The following is a 23,428-nucleotide window of genomic DNA, read 5'->3' on the forward strand; positions in this document are numbered from 1 at the left end:
TAGACACAGCAGGCAAACCTGTAGCAAGCTGCAAGGGGGGAAAGAAGAAGACAAAGAGAAAAAGAGAGCAGAGAAAGTGTGGACTGCTGGAAGAACTGAAGAGAACTAGTGAAAGAAAAGTGAAATGGTGCTCAAAGGTGACCCTGCACATTTTGAGCATGTTTGGCTCAACCTACTGCTGTGAAGCAGGATTCTCTACCATGAACATAATCAAAAATAAATATTGCTCACGAATGAGCGCCTTGATATGTGCTTGATAATGGCTTTGTTGCCATTCAAACCCAGGTTTAAAAACATTACAGGGCAATGTAAAATTTCCTTCTCTGATTAACCGATAAAGAAAAAAATAAATAAACGGTCAGTTCAGGTGTTTTATAAAATATCAGGAAATTGTTTTTCTCTACTTAAAAAAACACTTTCGATTTTTAGTTTTTTTTATTTTTTTAACAATTCAATATATAACATGGATGCATAAAAACCTAATTTTATTTCAGATTTAAATTCTGTTTAAAGTAACAGATTATATTTAAAAATGTCTTCGGACGTTTACTGGCTGTTGAATTTCTTTATTCGGACGCTTATTTTTAATTGGTTACCCCTGCTTTAGAGTCTCTAGGCTCCAGTAAGCGACAAATCGATTACTAAACTAGTTGATGATTATTTCAATAATCGATTAATCAGGATTAATCCGATTAATTGTTTTAGCCCTGGTGCAGACTAATGGAAAAAGAAAATTCAACCCTTAGTAACATTTTCAACATTCAAATTTTCTATGTCTGATCACTGAACAGGTGCCTTCATCTACAGTACAGCATTCAACTCTCTGCATTCATGCAGCATCACATGGAGCATCAGCTTTGTTACTGCTGAGGTGTTCAGAAAGCCCAGAATGCATTGCTGTGTCTGGCGCATCTCATCTTAATTATGAAAATAGCCTATAGATTACCCTCAGGTGAGTTTGTTATCCAATGAAAACACAGTAATAATGTGGCAATTCAAACAAGTATCTGGTAATGTGAGCAGTGAAAGCAGCATGTGACTCTAGGACTCCTGATTTCCAAAAACATCATTCTAATCTAATCCCATTATTTATATACACCAAGAGTCAGCCATTTTTGTTTTTCAAGTTCCGATATCATCCCAGGTTCAGAAGTGGATTAACACTTTTCTTAACAATTCTCTCAAAGCTACAGCTACTCATGCTGCCTGTAAACATTTTTCTAACTGAATGTTTTCCTTCCACTCGACTTCCTAACAGCCAGCTGCCATAACATCAACCAGATGCCAGACAACTTTCAAAGCATAAAATGGTATGTGCTATATAGAATAACATGTTTGTATTCTCTGTTTTTAATGGTATTATTACTATTGGTATTATAACATTTTTACCTTCATATAAATTTTATTGTTGTTGTTGTAAACCTGAGTCATCAATATAATCGGTAATAAACACTTGGAATATAGCACTGGGTGTATCAATCCATATAATAAGAGTTTCACTGTCTGAACTGAAGCACTAAAATAAATGAACTCTGCGATTACATTTGGGTTTTATTGAGACACCTGAGTTAATGTTTATGCAGGAGTCTGTCGTGTCAATGTTTCAAAATTATGCATGCGATTCGATGCGAGGAATGAAAATAGTGAAAGATTTTACTTATTTTTGAGTTTTGTCACAAAGAAAATCTGTTTAAGTAAATATTATTAATAATATCCACCTGCAGAAGATGCATGCTGTTGCTACAATGTACCAAGCTGTTCTGACACCATGTTTCTCTCATAGACATTACAGCCACACAATGAGACATAAAGGAAGCCTCTATCAAACTTTGAGGGGAGAAATACTGAAAATATAAAACACAAAATCATTTGCATAAATTTTTTTTCTAATAGCTTTTATCTAAGGTTAAAACTATGATAAAGCTAACCCATTACATAGACTACAGGCATGTCTTGAAGATATAAAAACCTGGATGACTTTTAACTTTCTGCTCCTGAATGCAGACAAAACAGAAGTTATAGTCTTTAAAAAGTCCAGAGTCTTTAAAAAAGAAGCTGATTAGTCAGTTACATCATTTGGATGGGATTAAATTGATCTCGGATAAAAAGTCTGTGTGTTATTTTTGATCAGGACCTGTCATTTAAATCCCATACCAAAGAGGTTTCTAGAATTTCCTTCTTTCATCTGCGCAATATTGCAAAATGTGAAATATCCTGTCCAGGGGTGACGCTGAGAAACTAGTCCATGCATTTGTTTACTTTAAGGTTGGACTAGTTCTGATGAAAATTAAAAGGGGCGATCATATCTCCTATCCTTGCTTCTCTTCATTGGCTTCCTGAATCCAGAAAATAATTTAAAATCCTCCTTCTCACATATAAAGCCATAAATGGCCAGGCTCCATCTTATATCAGAGATCTGATTGTTCCTTATGTTCCTAACAGAGCACTTCGCTCTCAATCTGCAGGTTTACTAGTTGTTCCCAGAAATTTTAAAAGTAGAATGGGCTCCTCTCCTGTGGAACCAACTACCAGTTTTAGTCCGTGAGGCAGACACCCTGTCTACATTTAAAGGTAGTTTTAAAACTTTCCGTTTTTAAAAAAGCTTATAGTTAGAGTGGCACAGGTTATCCTGAGCTATCTATATAGTTATGCTGCTATGGACTTAAATTGCTGGAGGACAGAGGGACTGCTTTTTCATCATTCTATCTCTATTCTCCCATTCTGCAGTATCTTTTAGTTCAATCTCTAAGGTGCTGCTGTCTCTACTTTATCTCATAGTAGCTTCACCTCTTCTGTTCCTGTTTGGCTGTGACATCACCTTGGAGAGAAATATCAGCTGTGATGCTGCCTTCAAAAACTTTGTATATAGATGTTCGAGATCGGCCTGTTTTTCAATGTAGTCCTGTTTCTCTGACTGGCTGGATGTGCTCTCTTCTTCCTCTGACATGGGAGCTAGCTCAGAGATTGTCTGCCTGGCTGTGTGTTTCCTGGATGGGGCCGCCCTTTACAGTTGCCTTTTGTATCTTTAATTCTGTCTCCCTGAACTCCAGTCGGCCTCAGCAGATGGCCGCTCACACTGATTCTGCTGGAGATTTCTTCCTGTTAAAAGGGAGTTTTTCCTCTCCACTGTCGCTACAAGCATGCTTAGTGTGAGGGATTGCCTGCGAGTCAATGAGTCGATGCAATCAACTGGTTTTCCTTTGAAAATTTGAAACAATCTGACTGCATTATTTGGTGATCTGTAAAGTGCCTTGAGATGATGTGTGCTGTGAATTGGCGCTATAGAAATAAACTGAATTAAATTGAATCTGTGAAGTGTGAGGGATTGCCTTTGAGTCAATGCAATCAACGGGGTTTCCTTATATAGAAAACTTTGAATAAATTTGACGGATGATCTGGTGAACTGTAAAGTCCCTTGAGATGACATGTGTTGTGAATTGGCGCTATATAAATAGAAAACACAAGCTGCTTTAGACTTACACAAAAAAGGAGACGAACAGGATTTACCTAGCTCAATTTTACTATGGCTAAAAAGAAGGGTGTCTAGGTATCTAATATCTGTTTCCTCCCTTTAGTCAATCAACAAAGAACTATTCCGTCCGAGTACAATACAAAGGGCAATAAAGTAACATATTACACGTTTCTGTCAGAATTTAAGTTGCTTAAAATACAAAAAGCCAACTGTATCCTTTAAGTATTAAACCAAATAATCCTTCTTTGGAAAGTCTTAAGGAAAATGATGCCGACATAATAAGGTAGAAATTGCTGCTCCTTGATGTGCATAAATTAGTCCACAGGTGTCCTGGCTCTTTTCCTACATTTTAAAAAGATAGAATTTTAAAAAGCACTGGATTATGTTAATCATATGAAAGCACTCAGTATGTGCCTGTGCGTGCATTAGTGTTTTCATAAAGACAGGAACTGAGATGCAAAAAAAAAACAGACAAGTTTAGATTAACATAAAATTAACCAAGTAACAAACATGTCTCTTAAATGTCTTATATTCTGTCTATTCTTTTCATCCTACACTTAATTAGTACCATGTCGCTAAAGGTAAGAGCAGAGGTCCTCATCCAAAATGCAGTAGTGTAACATAAACCCTCGATTATTCGGTTCATTTCTATCAAAAAAGGGGGGTAAAAAAAAAATCATAGGCTTGTCTTGTGCATGTTATAGAATAGTAGAAATTGATTTTAAGTCATGCTGACAGCCTCTGTGTTTATATGGGTGGGTGGGTGTGTGTGTGTGCGTGCGTGAGCAACTCACCACAACCCCGAACTGCTCAGGCTCTGACAAGTTCGAGTACTCGTTTTTATATTTGGCCAACGCGTTCAGCTGCTCCTGCTCTGGGAGGTGCTTTACAAGGTTCTGCAAACAGTGTGAAAAAGACAAGATGGAAGCAGACACAAAAACAATACCAGGCATTTTTTAAATTCAATTAACGGACAAGATACTTTACACATTGATTCCTGTTTAACATTTGAACTTAGCTTCAAATTGAAGGCATTTCACTAACTACAGGGTTGCTCTCCATGAGTTTAAAGGGCTAATTAGATGCCCCAATAAAGCTAAAGAGCTGTTGTACCAAAAACATGCTCTACATACATAACGTCATATTTTGGTTGCAAGACAACGGCAGAGAAGTTAGTACTGCTGATGTTAAAAGTGGGAAAAATGCCATTCATGTATTCATACTGTGGATACACCACAGTTTTCTATGAATAAATCCTTTTATGTCGCAGGCAACATTTGCAGTCTTTTGTGGAGAAATAGTTCAGGTGCCTGGAGTCAAAACAAATGAAGATATGTCTATTAATGAAGCTTCTTTCATTGATGCACCATAATTGCATTTGCCTTAATGACTATTAATTGAACGAATGAATTATTCAATGTGTACATCTATATTCCAGGTTTGTTTTTATTTGTTTCAACTCAGTCTACACACTAGACAGCAACATAATCTAAAGCCTTCAGAGGCATCCATTAACCTCACTGTTTGGTGCAAAAATAGTCAGCCAAAAAGCCAATTAAAAAGTTAATTCAGTAAACTGTCTTTTAATCTGTTTCGCAGAGAGTTGTTAGTCTTGTTTTTTTTTTTCTTTTTATGTATCCCATATGCTGATGCCTGAGTTTTGTAATTATCTTATATTAACAACCTTTTCTGGCTGGCATAAATTAAAAGAAATCCAATTAAGAAAAAGAATGCTCAAAATTCATTTAAATCAGTATCCCAGAGTAGCAACTTTATCCAAGATGCCATGTAAAGACAGTCAAATATTTAGTCAATATAGTGATAAATTTGAGCTGTAATCATTCAATGTCAAATACAAGAACAAAGGGAGGGATTTCTAAGTGCATAATAATATACAGAGTCTAGTACCTAAAGGAATCTATATTCTGCTGCTCCTCTCACAGGCTGCTAATCTGATTTAGCAGCCAACTTGATACTTTCAGGCTTTAGAGGGGTCCCCTCCTCTCTCTCTAGCTGAGGTAGCTTTGCATGTGTGCTAAAACAAGGGGCAGTTTTAGGACAGATTCTCTTTATTCATACTTCTCCCCCTTAGAAAGATAAGTTAAGCATTTTCTAATGGTTCTCCTATCCTTTTTGTGATTTTTATTAATCTCCTTCATTCACTAAAAACTTTGATGGCATGACTAATCAGCATTAAACAGCATTCAGGCAACATTGAAGGCCCGGTGGCGCCAGTGTGCGGCAGCCTCGCTTCGGTCAGGGAGCCCCAGGACAGCTGTGGCTACAATGTAGCTCACCGCCATCAGTGTGTGAGTGTGTGGGTGAATGGGGGAATGACAGAATGTAGTGCAAAGCGCTTTGGTCAAGTCTCCTGACTAGGGCTGGGTATTTTCGCCTAAATCTATTTGATTCATACAGTTCTAAATCGATTACTGCGATTTGATCTGTTTTTACAACAATGAAAGTGGTTCAACTGTGTTTCAAAATACTCATGTATTTTATTTTTTCCTGTCATATTAAACACAAAGTGCAAACTTGTAAATCGGACAGTTTAAACTTGAGATGTGAACAAAACTGTCTCAAAAGTGCAAACTTGTTTGTGAAAAGTGAAAAACTGAAGGTTCACTCGAGCAAGCAGACGTGACCCAGCGGGGACATAGCAGACATGCATGAGCTGCATTATCTTCACTGCACAACCTATATTTGCAGCATTGTCTGCAACAACTACAGGGTGTTTGCTGTTCAGCCCCCATTTGTTAATGTCTTCAGTCAACCTATTGGCTATATTTGCAGTTGTCTGGCTTGAAGTAATCTTGAGTGCATCTTTCCTGCTCATTTAAATGTGAACGTCACGCACATAACTATAAAACTAATCGATCTCATTCCCTAGACATCGATTTTGCAAAAATGTGAAGGAATCGATTCAAAATCGATTAAATCTATTTTTTTACCCAGCCCTACTCCTGACTTGACCAAAGTGCTATATAAGTACAGGCCATTTACCATTTACCAACATTTACCTGCAGCTGAATCCCAGAAAGGTCTCAATCAGCCGATTCTCAAACAAATCAGAGACAAAACCTGCGTATTTTAACATTGGATGACCGTCAAGTTAAAAATATTCTGGTGAATTAGAATTAGCTGGATGTACATTTTGGAAACTTTTTTTTTTTACTTTAATGAGCAATGGGATTCTGACCGTCCATATAAATCTGCCCTTAGAGCTTCAAACCCCCACTTATAGTCTAAGATCAGTTTCTAGAAACAAAAACCAACAAACTAATGTTATTAAAAAATATTTAAAATAACTGTATAGTGTATGTAATAACACACAAAGCATGCCCTTTATTTACTTTTATGGAAATACTAAAATATTCAGGATTGTTCCTAAACTGTGCTACATTACAGAAGAACAACTTCAACTTCCCACAGCTTTTAACCAGCCATCGGGTCAAAGGTCAAACAGGGCAAAAGTTATAACCAAAGCATCAGGATAATTTGAAGGCAAACACAAGAAGCCCTTTGCCACTGTGGAGGATGCAGGATACTAACATGTAATTTAAATACTCAGGCCTCTGAATGAATATTATTCCTCCAGATAACACTTCGATAAGCAAACATACAGAAACAACGAGAAAGTGTCAAAATGTTTTCAGGACGCAAAAAAAGAATATCAAGAAAAAGCTCCTCTTAAAAGGTATAAGGCACTGAAGTTTATAAGGCACACTGTTGTTAGATAAAATGAAAGGCTTTTAAGTACCTTTAAGGGCTTATAATACGGTAAATATAGTAAATGGTTCTATAAGTTCTTTGTGCCTTAGGTGTCTTTGACCATTTCATTTTGTGCCATACAAAATTCAAATTTAAATTGACTGTATCAAAGCATACTGTCATAATGAGTGACCAAAATGCAAAACTACCTTCCTGTTTCTGTTTTCCATGTGTCTATACAAATAAATATCTTTTAAATCCACAAATGTTGGATTACCATCCCTGATGCATGGCTTTTGTGCAGCGTGTATAAAAATAGAAGAACAAAAAACAACAAACAGATGGAGAACCAGGTGCAAAACCTTGACCCAGAACTGGGAACCAAGATGCGGATCTGGTGACCTATTCTGGCATGTAATTAGGCTTCTAAAATAAGAAGGAAATAAACCGATTAGGTGAAGGAGAGAAAATAACGGGAGATGAAATGAACTGGTGTTAATGGGCGTTATACAGATGACAAGAAAACTTTATGTCTCAACATAAAACAAGAAAGCAGAACACAAAAAGCAGCGACAGGTGAAACAGCCTTGGTAAACACCCACAATATATTTCTTTGTTTATAATTTACAGTCTCCTTCTCTGACCGAACAGTCACCAATGAGGGTGTATTTCATATCTGGAGATGTCCAATGTTTCAGCCTCGAGCTATGCTCTGTTTTAAGGTTGCCAACTAATGAAGACGACAGACAGGAGTTGGGGCATGAACCTATGTAGTTGTGTAGGAGCAGAGCTGCACAAGAAATCCAATTCCAGCCTCAGGTGTGTAGATGCATATTGTCAGATGAGTTACTTTCCTATATTCTTTCCATCTCAGTTGAAAATGACCCGATTTACTGTAGGCGGGTCAGCAAACATTTACACTCGTACTGCAGGAAAAAAAGCCATAGCTTCAAAAATCTTTAAAAACTTTATGGAAATCTCATCTTTACCTGGATCATTGGTTCAGTGAGCTGCTCCTCATCCACTTCCACTATCATGCGGCGGATTTCCTGATAAGGCATGCGGTAGGAACCCAAGAAAATTGCTAGAGAGAGAAAAAGAAATAAGGAAACAAATGGTTTTGCACATATTGGAATGATTCACAACGGTGCATTTTCAGTGAAGAAAAATGAATAAATGAATTAGAAAAAGTTACAAATAATAGGGGAAGAAAAAAAAAGTAAAAAATAGACTGACAGAAAACAAAAGAGCCAAAGAACACATTAAAGAACACATTAAGTAAATGAAGTTGGAACCAAAGAAAAAACCAATTAAAGCTGCATCGATGTATGAGTCCATCAGACAAAACTATTTTCAAATGTCTAATTTTAAAAAGTATAAATAGCTAAGATCCTACATCAAATGTGTGATCAGGGATAAGATGGGTAATGGCTTGTCAGGGTAAGTCATTATTGTGTTTGGGGAAAATTATAAAAAAGAAAATATGAACACACAAGGCAGAGGATTTACTACAAAGATATAAAAATAAATATGATAGCTTGTCTCCATCTTAATGGAGTGTAAAGAAATCCATAGTTTGACTTCAAATGATATATAGCTGAACCGATACTCACTCTCCCAAACAAAATATGAGTATAGATTGCCCGTTATCTGCTTCCAATTAGACATATTAAACAACATTTCACTTTTTTATCATACAATAGGACATGGATCACTTTTTACTCCCTTGTTTTACTGCTAGCTTAATTTTTACTGAAAAACCTAACAATCTCAATAAGGTTGTGGTTTTATATCAAATGAGCCTTAAAGCAGGGAAGAAAATAGTACTTCACAACTTATTAGTGTTAATTTAACTGAAATGTAAAAGTGAAGCACAATTGAAATCAATCAAAAAGAAAATAACTCCCATACATATTACCAAGCTCATTCAGAGCGTTTAAAACCTTTCCCTCCTATGGTGAAGTGCATACTGTAAACCTGCCCACTCTCCCCAGCTTTTTACCCCACTTGTTTCTGCTCTGCAGTTTCTACTGCTTGATTTATCGCTGCTACTGGGCTGATTAGTCCCATTTTCTTTTAATGCATGAAACAAAGGTCAGAGCTCCCCTCCATATAAGCCAATGAGGTGCAAAGATCTGACGGTGCTTAAGAGATCAGCAGGATTCTCATTAATGCCGGGTGCCTTTTTAAAACGATCATTTAAGAGCTAGGCATACATGTGCAAATGCATTAGTGTGTACATAACGGGGGAGAAAGAACCAGAGAGAAAGAGAGAAAGATCTATGGTATCATGCGCCGTAGCTTTTCCTTTTTTCTTCCTCTTAATGGATCCTTAACATCGTTAATTAGCTCAGTGTGAGGAGATGAGTCACAAGTATCAACGACCAGGTTCACAGTGAGTGTCATCTTGTAATAACTGCTATGGCAACAAGCAAAGGCACAACAAAGAAGGCACAAGTTGGTGAGCACCTACAGTATGCTTATAGGATCTGTTCAGGTATATAGTTTGGAAAGTTTGTCATATAATGGTCTTCAAAAGAACACGCTACAGATTCAATCTGGCTTTTTACTTTTTGAAATTGATCTGTTTCGTTTTTAATTAACTTGTAATTTTACAATCGATGAAGCAAATTAGCGCCAGGCACGAGCCAAATACTTGCAAGTTTATAAGGTGCATGTAAGGAACCAGAATGAAAGTTTTGCAATTTAAGGAGAAGAGGAGCCCGACAGGCGGCTAGACTAATGAAGAGACAATCTCAGATGAAGAAGACCTGATTGGCAACTTTTTATTACCATTCTGGTCCAAAGCAGTTTAAAAAAAAAAATTGTGAAACTAAAAGGGAGTTTTATAATGAGAAAATGAAAAGAACTGACCTTTACATGTCTGGTAAATTTTTGATGACAACAACCAATTAATGTTTAGTTCCCGCTGGCAGCAGTGGGCGCTGAACATTTTACTATATTACTAATCATTTCTTTTGCAACTTTGTTTTTTTCTTCCAATCTTTTTGAAGCCATTTTAACTTCAAATTATTCTATTTAATTTCCCATAATTTACTAGAAGAAAAAGTGCTAACTTGACTTCGTTAAATCAAAGTCGCAGAGTTATTCTATCTGGTAAAGAGTCAAAATCTCTTATATTTTATCAGATTCATAACGTTGATTATACACACACTTCAAAACTATTATTAGGAATTCTGAGGAAATTACCATATAAAAAATCTTAATCACCAAGAGAAAAAAAATCCACAATGGATACAAACTGATCTATGTACTATAATTAAGTGGAAAAACAAGCAAGCCAAATAACAATATGTTGGTAGAAAATTAGGATACAAATTGATGACAGCGCAAATTGACTTGGAGCTTTTTTGGGGTTTTGCAAATTAGATAAAAAAAAAAACACTATTAAAGTCAGTTTAAAACAATTTGGTTTGTTTTATTTCTCTTTTTCTTTTCAAACCTAGCCACAGGTTGTGCAAGTAGAGCATGTTATTGTTCACTGCAATTCAGAAAAAGAATCGCTTGGCTCAAAGATTTGAGTTGAGATTTTTTTCAACTGAGACTTTAAGATTTGTGTAGCCGAAAGCTTTTTTCTTTAATTCAACCTCTCATAATTTTATCTACTATATCAATTTCCACTTGCATAAATACAATATTCGTTAAGACATGAAGAGAGCAATTGGCAGGAGGCAACAAAACATTTCCCAGAATCCTCCAGGGCCTTAAGAATAACAGCACAAAACTAAGAACTAAAGCATGTTTATTTGCACTTTTACAAGTTATGACTCGTGTTTATTTTTGTAGTTTCAGTTTAGCGCTGATTGCTCATAAGATTTTTATATCTATAGGATTTTCTATTCCTTTATTCTAATGCTTTTTAAAAGAATGGGTATCGCATTTTTTCTAAAGTCATCCATCATGATAATAAAACTATTCAAAAGTACAAGAGGAAATGTAAGAGAAAGGGTTAAGACCTCTCCAAATGCCTCCCACACTTGAGGAAGAACTTTTGAAGGCTACTATAAATGTAAATCGAGATAGAAGTGGCCTAAATAGGAAAAGGATACTTACAGAGATTTTGTGCAATCTTGGGATCGAGCACCTTGAGCTCTTTAATCCTCTTCTTTATGGATTTCTTATCCTCCAGATCATCTTCCTCCTTTTTAGCTGATAAAGACAAAAACACAGATCTGTTACAAAAGGAAAGACAAACGTAATGGTAGACAAGAAAACCTGATACTAGAGAGCGTATTGGTTGTCGCCAAAATATCCAGAATCTAAAAAGACAAAAGAAAAAGACATGAGGTGTTTTAACTGTAGGCTCTGTTGCAATATGGAATCAATTTAGAAAATGTCTGAGAATATAACCTTTGAAAAAAAAAAATAATAATAAAAAATGAAAAATATATCTACTGTCCCACAACTGTGTTATTCAAAAATAGGTTAAAGAATCATAAAGAAAGGGGATCAAAGAAGAATGATGGAATAAGAGTTATTGAAACACTGCTGTAATAAAATACAAAAGCTTTTTATCTATAAGTTAGATAATGTTGATAAAGGGTGTAATGATGGTGAGTTGCTGCTGGTTCTACTGAAAGAAAAGACACACAACAGGACAAAAATGTCTAAAATCTAAACAAGTAACCCACACTTTGCCATTTATTCTAACATGTCTATACTTATAGACTGTATTTGTATAAAGCTGATTCATTTCAAAGGGAAGTGTGTTTGTCTTGTTCAGTTCCCCATCAGGACTGTTTCCGTGAACTGGAATTAAATCTTCAAAATGGTAGAGTGTCAGTAGACAGAAATTAAGAGTTGATACGCATCCGGGATTCAAAGTAGGTTTTCGCTTTGAAACATCTCTTTTTTTTTTCTTTTTTTTTTCTCATACTTAAAAAGAATACAGTTGTAGAATTTGTATTTACTGTGTTCTTTGACTGTTTGATTTGATATTTGGAAAACATTGTTCACCCGGCTGCATCCAAAGCACTGCTCTTTGGAAATCCCCCATCTTCAACGGATATTTCTCCCACTTGCATCTCATATTTACAGAGTTTATCAGATTGGAAATAGGTAGCTATTAGAACGTCAGCTGAGTTTTTTCAGTACCAGTCATGTTAATATTCAGCTTGACATTTCAAGTGAGTAATTCAGTTAAGTGCAGAGCCAACTATGTCGCAAAGATTCATATACTGATCCTTTTGGTTTGATCCACCTTCTTTTTTCCCCACTTTAGCTTCATGAGAAACCTTTATTTTCCCTAAATAACAGAGCTTAGCCAAAGGTGGGATTCATTACTGTTTTGCTGGGGAGTCACTTTTTAAGGATGTGCTACAGAGCTTGTATTGCACATTTAGTACTGCAAACATAAACAAAGTGTTCAGGTTAAGACAAAGACTGTTTATCTTGTAGATGTTTTCAGAGTTGTAAAAATCTTTGAAATACCCTGTCCAGCAAAACCTGAGGTCCACATAAAGCGTGTTTTATTAGTGAACGTCTTTAACCTTTGACATCAGCCCACATTTACCTCAGCATCAAGCAGAGTCTTCTTACCCATGAGATGAAGTTAAATTCAGGGTCTATTTAATGTTTAATGAAGGAAGAATTTTCTAAAGTGGACATATCTGAATGCTACGTATAAGCTTCAAAAATATTAAAAAACAATTGTGTCTCTGTGGCAAACAACTTATAGGAGAATGTCATTTATCTCCCCAAATAAATGCGGACATAGCCATCTCAGAATACATTTGTGGCATCAACTGAAAGACAAAACTATTGATGGACACTCAGGCACTCGGCTGATATTACTTTTTGGACGTGCGTTGCAGCACATCAATCAACTGAAGTAACCTTTGATTGCAGCCTTGTATAGTAGCTCCTTCATATGATGCGTCCATCACTTCGACTGCCGTCTTCTTTTCCCTCCCAACGATATACCTCCTAAAGCTTTAATAATGCTTTGGACAGCGCCTTAGGAACATTCATCAATTTATTTATAGTGGTTTAGGATATGAGAAGCTCCTCACTGCATATGTTGGGGTTAAATAGGTTGTGAATACTTTTCCAGAAAAGAGGGGCCCTTAGACATTTGCTAAATTAAATCAGGTTACTTTTTTTTTTTCTTTTGGCCAGGTAGTGTCAATTCAGATATGAGTGCACACACAGAAGACAAAAAAAAAAAATTATACCCTCTCAAGTCACATTCAATGAGAGGATCTCCTCGTTTCTTTTAATTATATAAGACAGCAGATTAAAAGAACAAAATGTGCAACCCTTGGAGTATGCCGGGTAATTGTCTAGCGCTGTAATTATTGCGAGTGTGTGCTTAGAAGAGAGGAGAGGATCGCAGGGAATAAAAGTGGGGAACAGTGTCTAAGAACACAGGGGTTAATCCGCAGGAAAAGGTATGCCTGCTGTTCCATGCGGTCTTGTTCTCCTTTCAGGGATCCTGTAGCCAATTAAAAAGTGAAGAGGTATACTTGGAGCTCCTGAATGATAGAACCGAGCAGCTTGTGCACAAACAAGCACACCTAAGACACAGCTCACCATGGTCAACAAACACAAACAGCCACACACTGAGCTATTCCTCCGACTTACGTGGCTCCTCCGTGTCTACATTCTCCTCACAGTCTTTGTGTATGCGGGGAAAGAGAGAAGCACAGGCAAGACAATAAAAAGAAGATTGCAACATAAAGAGAAGAGGAAAAAGAATGAAGAGATAAAAATGCATCCTAAGAATGCAACATGAAACACTAGAGTAGTCTACAGTAAGAAGACAGCCAATCTGGCAAATGAACTTGAAATGAAATGAGTTGAAAGAGATCATTAGCAAAGAGGTACAGGAAATGCTAGGAAATAGGAAGGTAGTTAAAAAGCTGAATTAGAATCGTATATCTAAAGGGTAGCGGTGTTTGAACACCATCACATATTCATAATTCAAAGTTTAACCTAATAGAGGACGATCATCTAGAGGTGGATCATCTAAATAAGTGATCTTCCTAATTGTCAACCATTCTGGTGATATGTTTACGTAAGGCCGTCCTACGTGCTTGTCCTATAAGCTATCTTTTTCTGTGCATGCGCACTTTCAGGCGTATATGTGTGGTGAGCTATGGTTTCACACGGTCATTAAAGCTCACCTTACTCACTGCGGTTCTTTGAAAATGGCCGGGGGTCATAAGAGAGAAAATGTGTCTAAGAAGTGCCTGAGAAGAAGAGAAAGGCCTCAGAAGAGGCAGATATATCGCAGAATGCTTTGTGTGGAGAGTTCTCCTTGCAAAGCATTATGGGGGAGCAACAGCGATGACTAATAAAGATGGAGCAGGCACTGCGCAGTGGAGGAGGAGTTATGTGACCAACAGGTAGCAAAAAGCAGTGATCATCTGTCTGAACGATCAGTTAACTGAGTTCACTATAAAGTTCATGATATAGTCCCCGCTCTATATAGTGATTGAGGGATTTAGGGGTTAGGGCAGATGGTCTGACATGGTAAGCTTGTATGAGCTATGAGAACAGCAACTTTAAAACAGAGCGTGCACGAGGAGAAAAGGGATTGTGCCTTGCTCTCCACAAATACTTTTAACTGAGGTTTGGTCAAAAATTGAACTGAGCTAATAGATATCAGCATACTACCAATAGTATTTAACAATCCCAAGCTTGTAGATGTCTCATCTTTTAGCTTTTGAAATCTTGCTTACCCAGAGTCCATTGTTGCAGAATTTTATTGGAACCTTTGTGCGAAAAAGTGCTTCCTACACTTCCATGCATGGATCTGCATGCTAGCTGCAAATCTATCTTTCTGTGTGGCGACAAACCCACTTTAAGGGTTTTAATGCAAACTAGAGGGCTAAATTCAGCACTTTAATGGCTTATTCTTGTCAAGTATAGTGTGATTAAAATTGAGGCATCCCCCTCTTCAAACCTGGACATTGCTTTGGGAGCGAGAAACAATCTTTTGGTTCCCGTAAACTATGTAGCAGACTTTAATCAAACATGAATGGCACTAAGCTTCACTTCTATACCCCTGAAAAAAATCAAACTAAACAAACTTCCTTAAAGAAAAAAGCAACACAGAGGAACCTACTTAGGGTAACTAAACAGAGAGGCTGCTAGTCAAGACTAGTCTGAAGGAGCGTCACTCAGAGGAGAACCAAGTTCAGATTCTTTGTTTTTATATGCTACAATGTATGAAGACTAATCTCCAGTGTAGAACCATCATAATCCAAAAATTATTAAGAAAATGCAAAAACAACCTAAAATCTGCTGAAAGTCCTTTAATTGCCACTTGCATCCACACCATCTGCTCTGACAGAGCTTGATCTGATTTTTAAAAGACATATATTCCCTTCAAATAATTATCAAAGTAAACAGCTTCTACCAGTGTTGTAGTCAAGACTAGGGCTGAACGATTTTGCCAAAGATCTAAATTGTGATTATATCTAACCAAAGCTACCATTGCAATTTTCATTTCACTTTTCCTTTGTACTAAGCTCAAGCTTGTAGATGTTTCACCTCAGGCTTTCAGTTTTTGAAAGCTTGCTTGCCCAGAGTCCACCGTTATAGGACTTTACCGAAACCATTGTGTGAAAATACGTTTACTTCTACATGCAGGCATAGATCTAAATGTTATCTGCAACTCTCTCTAAATATCTGTGTGGCGACAAACCCACTAGAAGCATTTAATCACCACCTAAAAGGCTGGAGGGAGAAATTTAGTGTCTTACTCTTGTTAAATATGTTGTGATTAAAACTTAGTGTCTGTGATTTGAAAATAGAAGGGTTTTGTTTTGTTTTTTATTGCGATTATATTGCAAATGCAATTAATTGCCCAGCCCTAGTCAAGACCACTGAGAATAGTTGAGACCAAGGCTAGTAATACACATTTCATGTCCCAATGAAATTTAATTTACACATCAGGTTCCCGGAAGATCTTTGTTTGCCAAATCAGAACAGAGGCCAAAGAGCGACATGTAGTTAAAGCAAACTTAAGCTGGACCTGCATTTGGAGACATGTTCCTCAGGTTAGAGTTTCAGTACTGTTCTTTATGGTAGTGATGGAGCTGCCATCTTACCCTCAGTGGAGAAGAACATTTACAGGCTCCATATTTCTCTTTCTCTAACAGTAGCACACCATGTTTTTTTTATTTTTATTTTTTTCATTGTCATTACACTGTCACAAGTACAGAGCAAGAAAATGAACTCTCTGCATTTAATCCATCCCCTTGGGGAACAGCGGGATGCTATTGTGCGGCACCTAGGGAGCAGTGTGGGGGTTAAAGGTCTTGCTCAGAGACCCAGAGTGTCAGTCCATGGAGTGGGGCTAGAACTCAGAACCTCTGGATTCTAACCACTATGCCACGCTCCCCTACATGTTGAATTAGTCTTAAAAATAAAATTTAACATCCTCAGTCCTCAGTGTTGTATTTGAGCACATATGCAGTTGAGTTCGAGACAAAAATGGGCACTAAAAATTTATCACGAGACTAGTCTCCAGTACAATAACACTGTGTTGTCTTAGGGGTGGCAAAGACAAATTCACACATTGTTAGCATGTTACTGTAAAACACATAGAGAGCCATGCTCCTTTTTACAACAAAATAAACCTGTCTTTCTGTAAAATGTATTGACATTTTTGGTAATGAAGTTAGCAAATTTAAAACTTCAAGAGCTACGAGTACATCCTGAAGGCCTGTGAACAGTTTATACTGTACACAGTATATGGCTGGGTTAAAAAAATAAAAAAAATAAAATAAAAAATAAAACCAAGTCAGCCACCCATGATACTTGAAGGCTAATCCACCTCTATCATTTTAAAGATCTGGCCAGATTTACATCAGCCACATACACTCAGTCCACATAGCCCCAGTTGTTATCAGTTAAATTGGCTAATTAGATTCCCCCCTTCCAACATAACCCCTCAATCCCTACAGCTTCAGAACGGGTCCTCTTCAGGGAAATCCACTCATTATACATCAGCCAATTAATGTGCCCTGCCGGAGGTCAAAGGTTACAGGTTAATCAATCAAAGAGAGTGCAGATAGTTGTGAGTATCAGATTGCAGCACTACTAGGGAAAGATAAGGATATACATGTGAGAGCAGAGCAGTAGGCAGTCTGCAGCATAAGATGATGGACACAAACAGCAAAGAAGCAGCAATTACAGAAAAAGTTATAACCAAGAGCTAGATTTGGGTTTCTTTTGACAAGAAGAATGTTCCTGAGTTTCTGACTAAAACCAATTAGAATCAGAAAGCAGAGATCAGTAAAAGAGAGGCGGAAGCTGTCCATTAGAGAGAACTCTGACAAAATGCAGTTATTTTGATCTATTACTGCTGCATTACAGAATTCAGGACATTTTAAAATATTCCAAACTGGTTTAAAATCTTCTTTGTGATTTATTTAAGCTCTTTGGTTAGAATGGCTAAAACAAAAGTACACTATAAAGACTGAATACAGTTATTTACTGCAACTGCAGTTCACATTTAAGGCAGTAAATTCTCTATTATTTCCACAGTAAAGACTGTTAAAGCAAACCATTCATTAGTGTCTTTGACCACTAGTCCTTACAGGCCGTAAGTAAAAACAAACATAAAAATCTTTTATCGATATCGATTATTACGTGCATGCATGTGGAGATTATTTAGCAGATTCAGAAGCTATGCCTTGAGACCATGTGGAGTGGATGGATTGCCACTCCTCAATTTGCTGTCCGTTGTTAATGTTATCTTTCTTTGTTAATGAATGTTTTTCTTTTTGTAATTAACACCAGTGATGCATTTTATCCTGTTGCCATTCTTTTCATGTAAATGAAGGAGGAAAAAGCCCTTTCGCTACAAAAATGATCTAGACTGATTTTAAAGTATCTGTAATGGCATAGTCCTACAAAAACTCGTATCTGTCGATATCTAGACGTAATGGTGCTGGCAACATTATGACATTGGTGGCAAGGAAGGGGAAACCCTGGGCAGCTTTTCATTGTATCACAGAGAAACACAGAGAGGCAAAGGAAAAACAACCACAAATGCAAACACTCATAACCTCAGGACAACTTAGAGTACCCAATTCATCTAAAATCCTGTTTTTGGACCATTGGAATACCCTGGGAGAACCAATGCATGCACAAGGAAACCTTGGGCAGGGATTCAAACCCAGGATGTTCTTGCTCCAAGGCAACAGTCCTCCTAGTAGAGCTGTGCATACACTAATTAATACAAACTGGGGATACGGGTAATCAGTTTCAGTGGTCATTGCAAATGTAGAATACAGCCAAATTTGCTTTCAGCATTTAACCAGTCTCTCGAGGAGCAATGGGCAACTCAAAGTGGTAAGGGGGCAATTTGGGAATGAGGGTCTTGCTCAGAGTACTTGCAGCCATCTCAAACTTCAAGCAGTCTGCTCCAATCACTTGGCCACCACTACACTGAACATGTTTATTCATTGCTAGTTAAACAAGATAGATGATTTATTATTTTCTTAGGAAAACCAAAGGGATGTTTAGTGACTAGACCAGCTGAGGATTCAATACTGGTTATATTTTTTCCCCTTTTTAAAAAAAGGTATCTACATTTCTCACCTATATTAATTTCGCTGTTTGGTTTTGATCTGATCTCTGTTTAAAGGCACTTGACAAGGTAGAACACCGCGCACACACCAGCTTCCCAAGCAACCGCCCTTCCCACAAGGCAGTATCAGTGAATCCTGCCATCAAAGCACTAAAGGGAGTGGTGGATGAAATAAAACTGCTGTGAAAGAGCATGACTGATGCTGTACATGACAGGCAGGCCTCAGAGACAAGCGAGTAACACCTCAAATTCAGACCACCACCCCCACCCCAGCATCCACGTACACCCACGTACACACCCACACACACAGATCTCCGTCTCCTTGGCCCTTTCCACTCACAGTACCACTTCATCTTATCACTGAGGATTTCTAATCAGAGGAAGCGGCTTACTGGAACTGGCCTGGTTTTGACACACACATTCAGCCACTCACACACAGAAAATCAAATTTAGTGACATAGCATACTTTTTGTTAAACGCTTAAGACAAAAAAAGTTATCAGATAAAGAATCTGCATTTTAATCTATCCAAAGCATCAAGACATGCCCTCCTCCTCTAGAGCTTCATTTATGGGGTTTATTGTTAGATGCTTTAGCAAATGCCTCTAACACTGTTGCTCTTGTAATGGGCAAAATAATGCTTTCCAAGGCTTTTCTAAACATGCCATCTCAATACAAATGACATCATTTACATCCCTATCCCTGTAATAGGTGAGCACCAATTTACCAAAAGGGAACACTTTTCTTATACTGCAGTGCTGTTCATCAAAATATAACTTCAGCTATCTCTCTACCATTATTCTGACTGCTGAAATAAACTTATCAAGTGACAAAAAAAATGGAGAAAAGAACAGTGTATGCAACCAACCCTGAATAAGCTCTCATTCACTACATCTACCTGCTTAATTTCACATTTTTCTCCTTGTAGCACTGAAAATGATTTCAAGTACTGTATTTTTTTCATAAGAGTTGTATCAAGGCTAAAACCACAGAACGGTGAAAAAACTGAAGTTGAGCAACTTTCAAATACATTTTCATCTATTAACAAAGCCACTGATTTTGTAATGAAGAATCATAGAAAGTTATGCAGGGTCTACTAATTGTATGGTTTGCAACCAACAAATACACAACGGTCCTACAGATCTTAATTTAGAAAAACAAAAAGGTAAAAATCATACAATCCAACATGTTTGTCTTTTATTAAGTTTCAACTTTTGTTGTACACTTTCCCTACTAACATTCACAAGGTTTGTTGTGCATGTATGTTTGCTTGCAATGTTGATACAACATCCCTTTTTAACTAAAAGTAAAATCTACTGAGGAATCTTAACCTTTTTTGCAGTCATAAAAACTAACAAAATCAGTTAGAATTGCTCTTCATTGAGATCCATACAGTCAACAAACCTTAGGTTGTGTGACTTCAGTTATTTTTAGCCTTTTTGTGAATTTTTAACACTCTAGTTTTTTTATATTAGTGTCCCAATCAAATTTCTTTAACACCAATAAGTTATTGTAACACCAGAAAGTCCAATCAAAACTATCTTAACATTTACACTGAATATTCATTTGAATCCTACAGAGGAAGTATAGATTGGCTATAGCTACTAAGGTAAAACAAAGTTTAAAAAGTTGCAGGAGGGAGCGTTTTTTTTTTTTATACTTTATGCTCTACGGAGCAAAGGGTAAAGAGATGCTTGCCTCTAGTTAGCTCAGAGACGATTCCAATAGTTTCTTTTCCATTACAAGAAATACAGAAAAGCATTTTTTAGTAGCAAAAAAGACAGAAGCCATGTTGTATAAACTAAACAAGCTTCCCCAATCACTCAGAAGAAGATATCTCACTGTTTCCAAGCTTAAAATGTGAGTAAATTATCAGGTTTTCTAAGGAATATATAGACGTGTTGCTTCTTCAAAGCAGATTTCTGGTTTTATTTTCTCCTTTTCTGAAAACATGTGTATTGAAGTCACGGGTATAAAATTCAGGTGTTAGACTTAAATGGAAAACTATGTCAAGTGGTAAGTTTCACTTTCTATTGCAGTTATGCAGTCATGGCAGTATTGAAGCAGAAGTTGTGCAAATGCATCATTATTGGGCACTTTTGGCGTATTCATGATGTGTGAGAGCTGTGGCACTAAAGGGCTGGCTACACTCCCCACCGCAAGTGTGTCGCAGTGAGCCTGATGCAGACATTTTTGATTTATGCTCGATATTGAGCGTGGTATGTGCTATACGCTGTGGGTCTAGATACGGCTCAGGGCGAAAAAAACGGGGATCCAGGTGGAAAAATGGTCCCAGCGTTCTCGCGCACCTCGCTCTTCTAGCTGGTTCAACTTAACAAGTCGTTTTCCACAATTGCGGTCATAAAAACCAAGCAAGCCGGCCTCCTGTCTGCTGCACTGTCTGTGATCACCTACAATTTGGGAGAGGATCAGCAGAGTGTCTGCAGAGGGGGCGGGGATGTCTTTTTGTGCACTGCGACACCTACGCAGTGAACCTAGTTTCGAAGTATAAATCAGCCATTGCGCCTCAAAGTTTTACCGAAGTCAACCTGTCATAATCCTGGCACTGGTGGCTCCCTTGATTGCTCATTCAATTCACCTGTTTAACTCTGCCCAGTTTCTCATTACCACTTATCTTATCCACCTGTTTCCAGCTCCTATATATGCTGTTTGTTTTCAGCCACCAGTGCCAGATTATTCAAGCTGTTGTGAGAGTCACTCTGGCCTTCAAGTAAGTCTGTCTGTTATCTCGTTTCTGACCTGTTTTCTGTTTTGGATTGTGGAGTTTTTTGCCTTGCATCTGTCTGCTGTGTTTTTTGCACTTTTTTCCTGCATCCTGCTGGTTACCGAACCTGGACTGTTTCTCTGACCTCGCCTTGGATTCTCCTTAAGGACAAGGTTGCTGCCTCGGTATCAGCTGTCGTCAGCTCATCATCATTCGGGGCGCTGGAAGCGGCTACGGCTGCTAATCTCTCTTTCATCTGGGATCGGACTGGACTTTGAACCAGGTCAGTGACTTTTGCTCCTTGTCATGATTAGCCCGATATCCCAGTCACTGACCTGTGTTTTTTGTCTCTGCAGTGAATCCAGTTATCCGCCCAACTGAAGATCAGCTACTTACTGAGTTATTTGTTCTAAATAAAGCTTGTTGTAAACCGTCCTGAACCGTCTGTCTGAATATTGGGTCCAAGTTGCTGAGGTTGTTAAACAGCCTTTTAGTTTCTTTTCAATAAAACAGCATTTTTTTCTAAATCTTAGGATAATAACTGGTAATTACACACCACGTTTTGCTAACCTTAGTATCTCATAAAAGCCCCCCTCTACTTCAATCCTTTTCCTTTAGGCAAAGAAATAAAGTTATAGTATGATTTAGGACCAATTTATAAACTGTAATTTATTTTCGGGCAGGCAATAAGAAACTCTTTTCAAATTCTACACAAGTGGAAAAAAGGACCACTTTTCTACTTGTGTAGAACCCTTAACAGCTTAAGAGGTTGAGAGGCTTATTTTAAAGTCTGGTTTGGGATTTGGAATAATAAAGCACTGACTTACTGTAGCTTCTATTCCATTTAAAGGAGAAAAAAAAGCCCTGCTGTTTGGAGGTGAAGGTAAAGCAAAGGTAAAAAGCATTTGACATAATTATTCTTCCAATTTAAATATTGACAATCTGCATCTATTAACACCGCTGCAAACAGGAGCCAGTGACTGCTGCATTTGGCTTTAGCACCAACCCAGGTTTAGAGTTTCGGTCCAGTTGGTCAAACGTTTTTAAGAGGCAAGCAAGACATCCAAAGTGTGCTTGTTTATGTTTAGATATTTACATATATGTCCTCAGTTTTATTCAAGCTGTGCCTTACTTTTTTTTTTTTTTTAAAGGGCTTCCTTAAAGAAAGATTCTGTGACAACGGGGCAGCCATAAAGACACAAGCACACAAGAGGGAAAAGCAGAGAGGGCAGCTGTCTTCAAAGGCTAATTAAATCACTGTGTTGTTTCTAATAACCAATCAAGGCAGTCATGCAGGTAAGGTTTAAATCACTGCTATTAAGGGGAGTTCTGTAGCTGGTGTTAATTTAGAAGGCCTCACAATCGAACCCCCACAAACACAATCAGACACATATCAGTCAGCACCTATAAAGGACATTGTAGAGAAATAATAACAGAATAACTGCCTTTCCCAAACCAAAATTACCTTAGACTAACTGAAATTATGTTTATAAAGACCTAGGGGTTATATTATCTTGAAATTTAGGCTCTGGGCTGAATTAGGTCCTGATAACATGAGCTATATCTGGAACACACATATATATTTATACATTATACACACGCACTCTGTTGCCTGCAGCAAAATTCACTCCTAGACATCAGATGCACAGAAGGGGGCTGCTTGCAGCAAGTGAACAAATCCAGCACTCCGACAAATCTGTCAAGTCTACAGTCAACAGAGTGGAGAAGAACAGTCAGACAGGCTGCACAATTTGACTGTTGACTGTATGGTTCAAATTCCACTAAGCCCCGAACTTCAGTCAGTCTGACAGGAAGTACAAGAACGCACAGGAGACATCAGACAGGCGTCCACGTGTTACTGGAGCTCTACATACCTGCCCCCAAGTTTCCCCCCTGCCTTATCATAATACACAGCTCTGCATTAGTACGTACGACGGGGCGAGAACTGCTTGCAC

The 23,428-nt window shown here is 37.6% G+C and overlaps 1 protein-coding gene across 5 annotated transcripts in view; it reads right to left on the minus strand.

Moving 5' to 3' along the window:
• Positions 1–23,428, minus strand: part of LOC107088299 (protein diaphanous homolog 3-like) — a 200,745-nt gene that overhangs the window by 111,176 nt on the left and 66,141 nt on the right. For all 5 annotated transcript variants that reach the window (XM_015380388.1, XM_015380391.1, XM_015380389.1 and 2 more), the window contains 3 exons: positions 11,258–11,353; positions 8,173–8,267; positions 4,267–4,368 (listed from right to left, as the gene is read on the minus strand). In XM_015380388.1, coding sequence (XP_015235874.1) covers positions 4,267–4,368; positions 8,173–8,267; positions 11,258–11,353 — 293 coding nt within the window. The remainder of the gene's footprint in view (positions 1–4,266; positions 4,369–8,172; positions 8,268–11,257; positions 11,354–23,428) is intronic.

Source organism: Cyprinodon variegatus, unplaced genomic scaffold (assembly GCF_000732505.1).
Source record: "Cyprinodon variegatus isolate N-32 unplaced genomic scaffold, C_variegatus-1.0 Scaffold212, whole genome shotgun sequence".
NCBI classification, from domain to species: domain Eukaryota; kingdom Metazoa; phylum Chordata; class Actinopteri; order Cyprinodontiformes; family Cyprinodontidae; genus Cyprinodon; species Cyprinodon variegatus.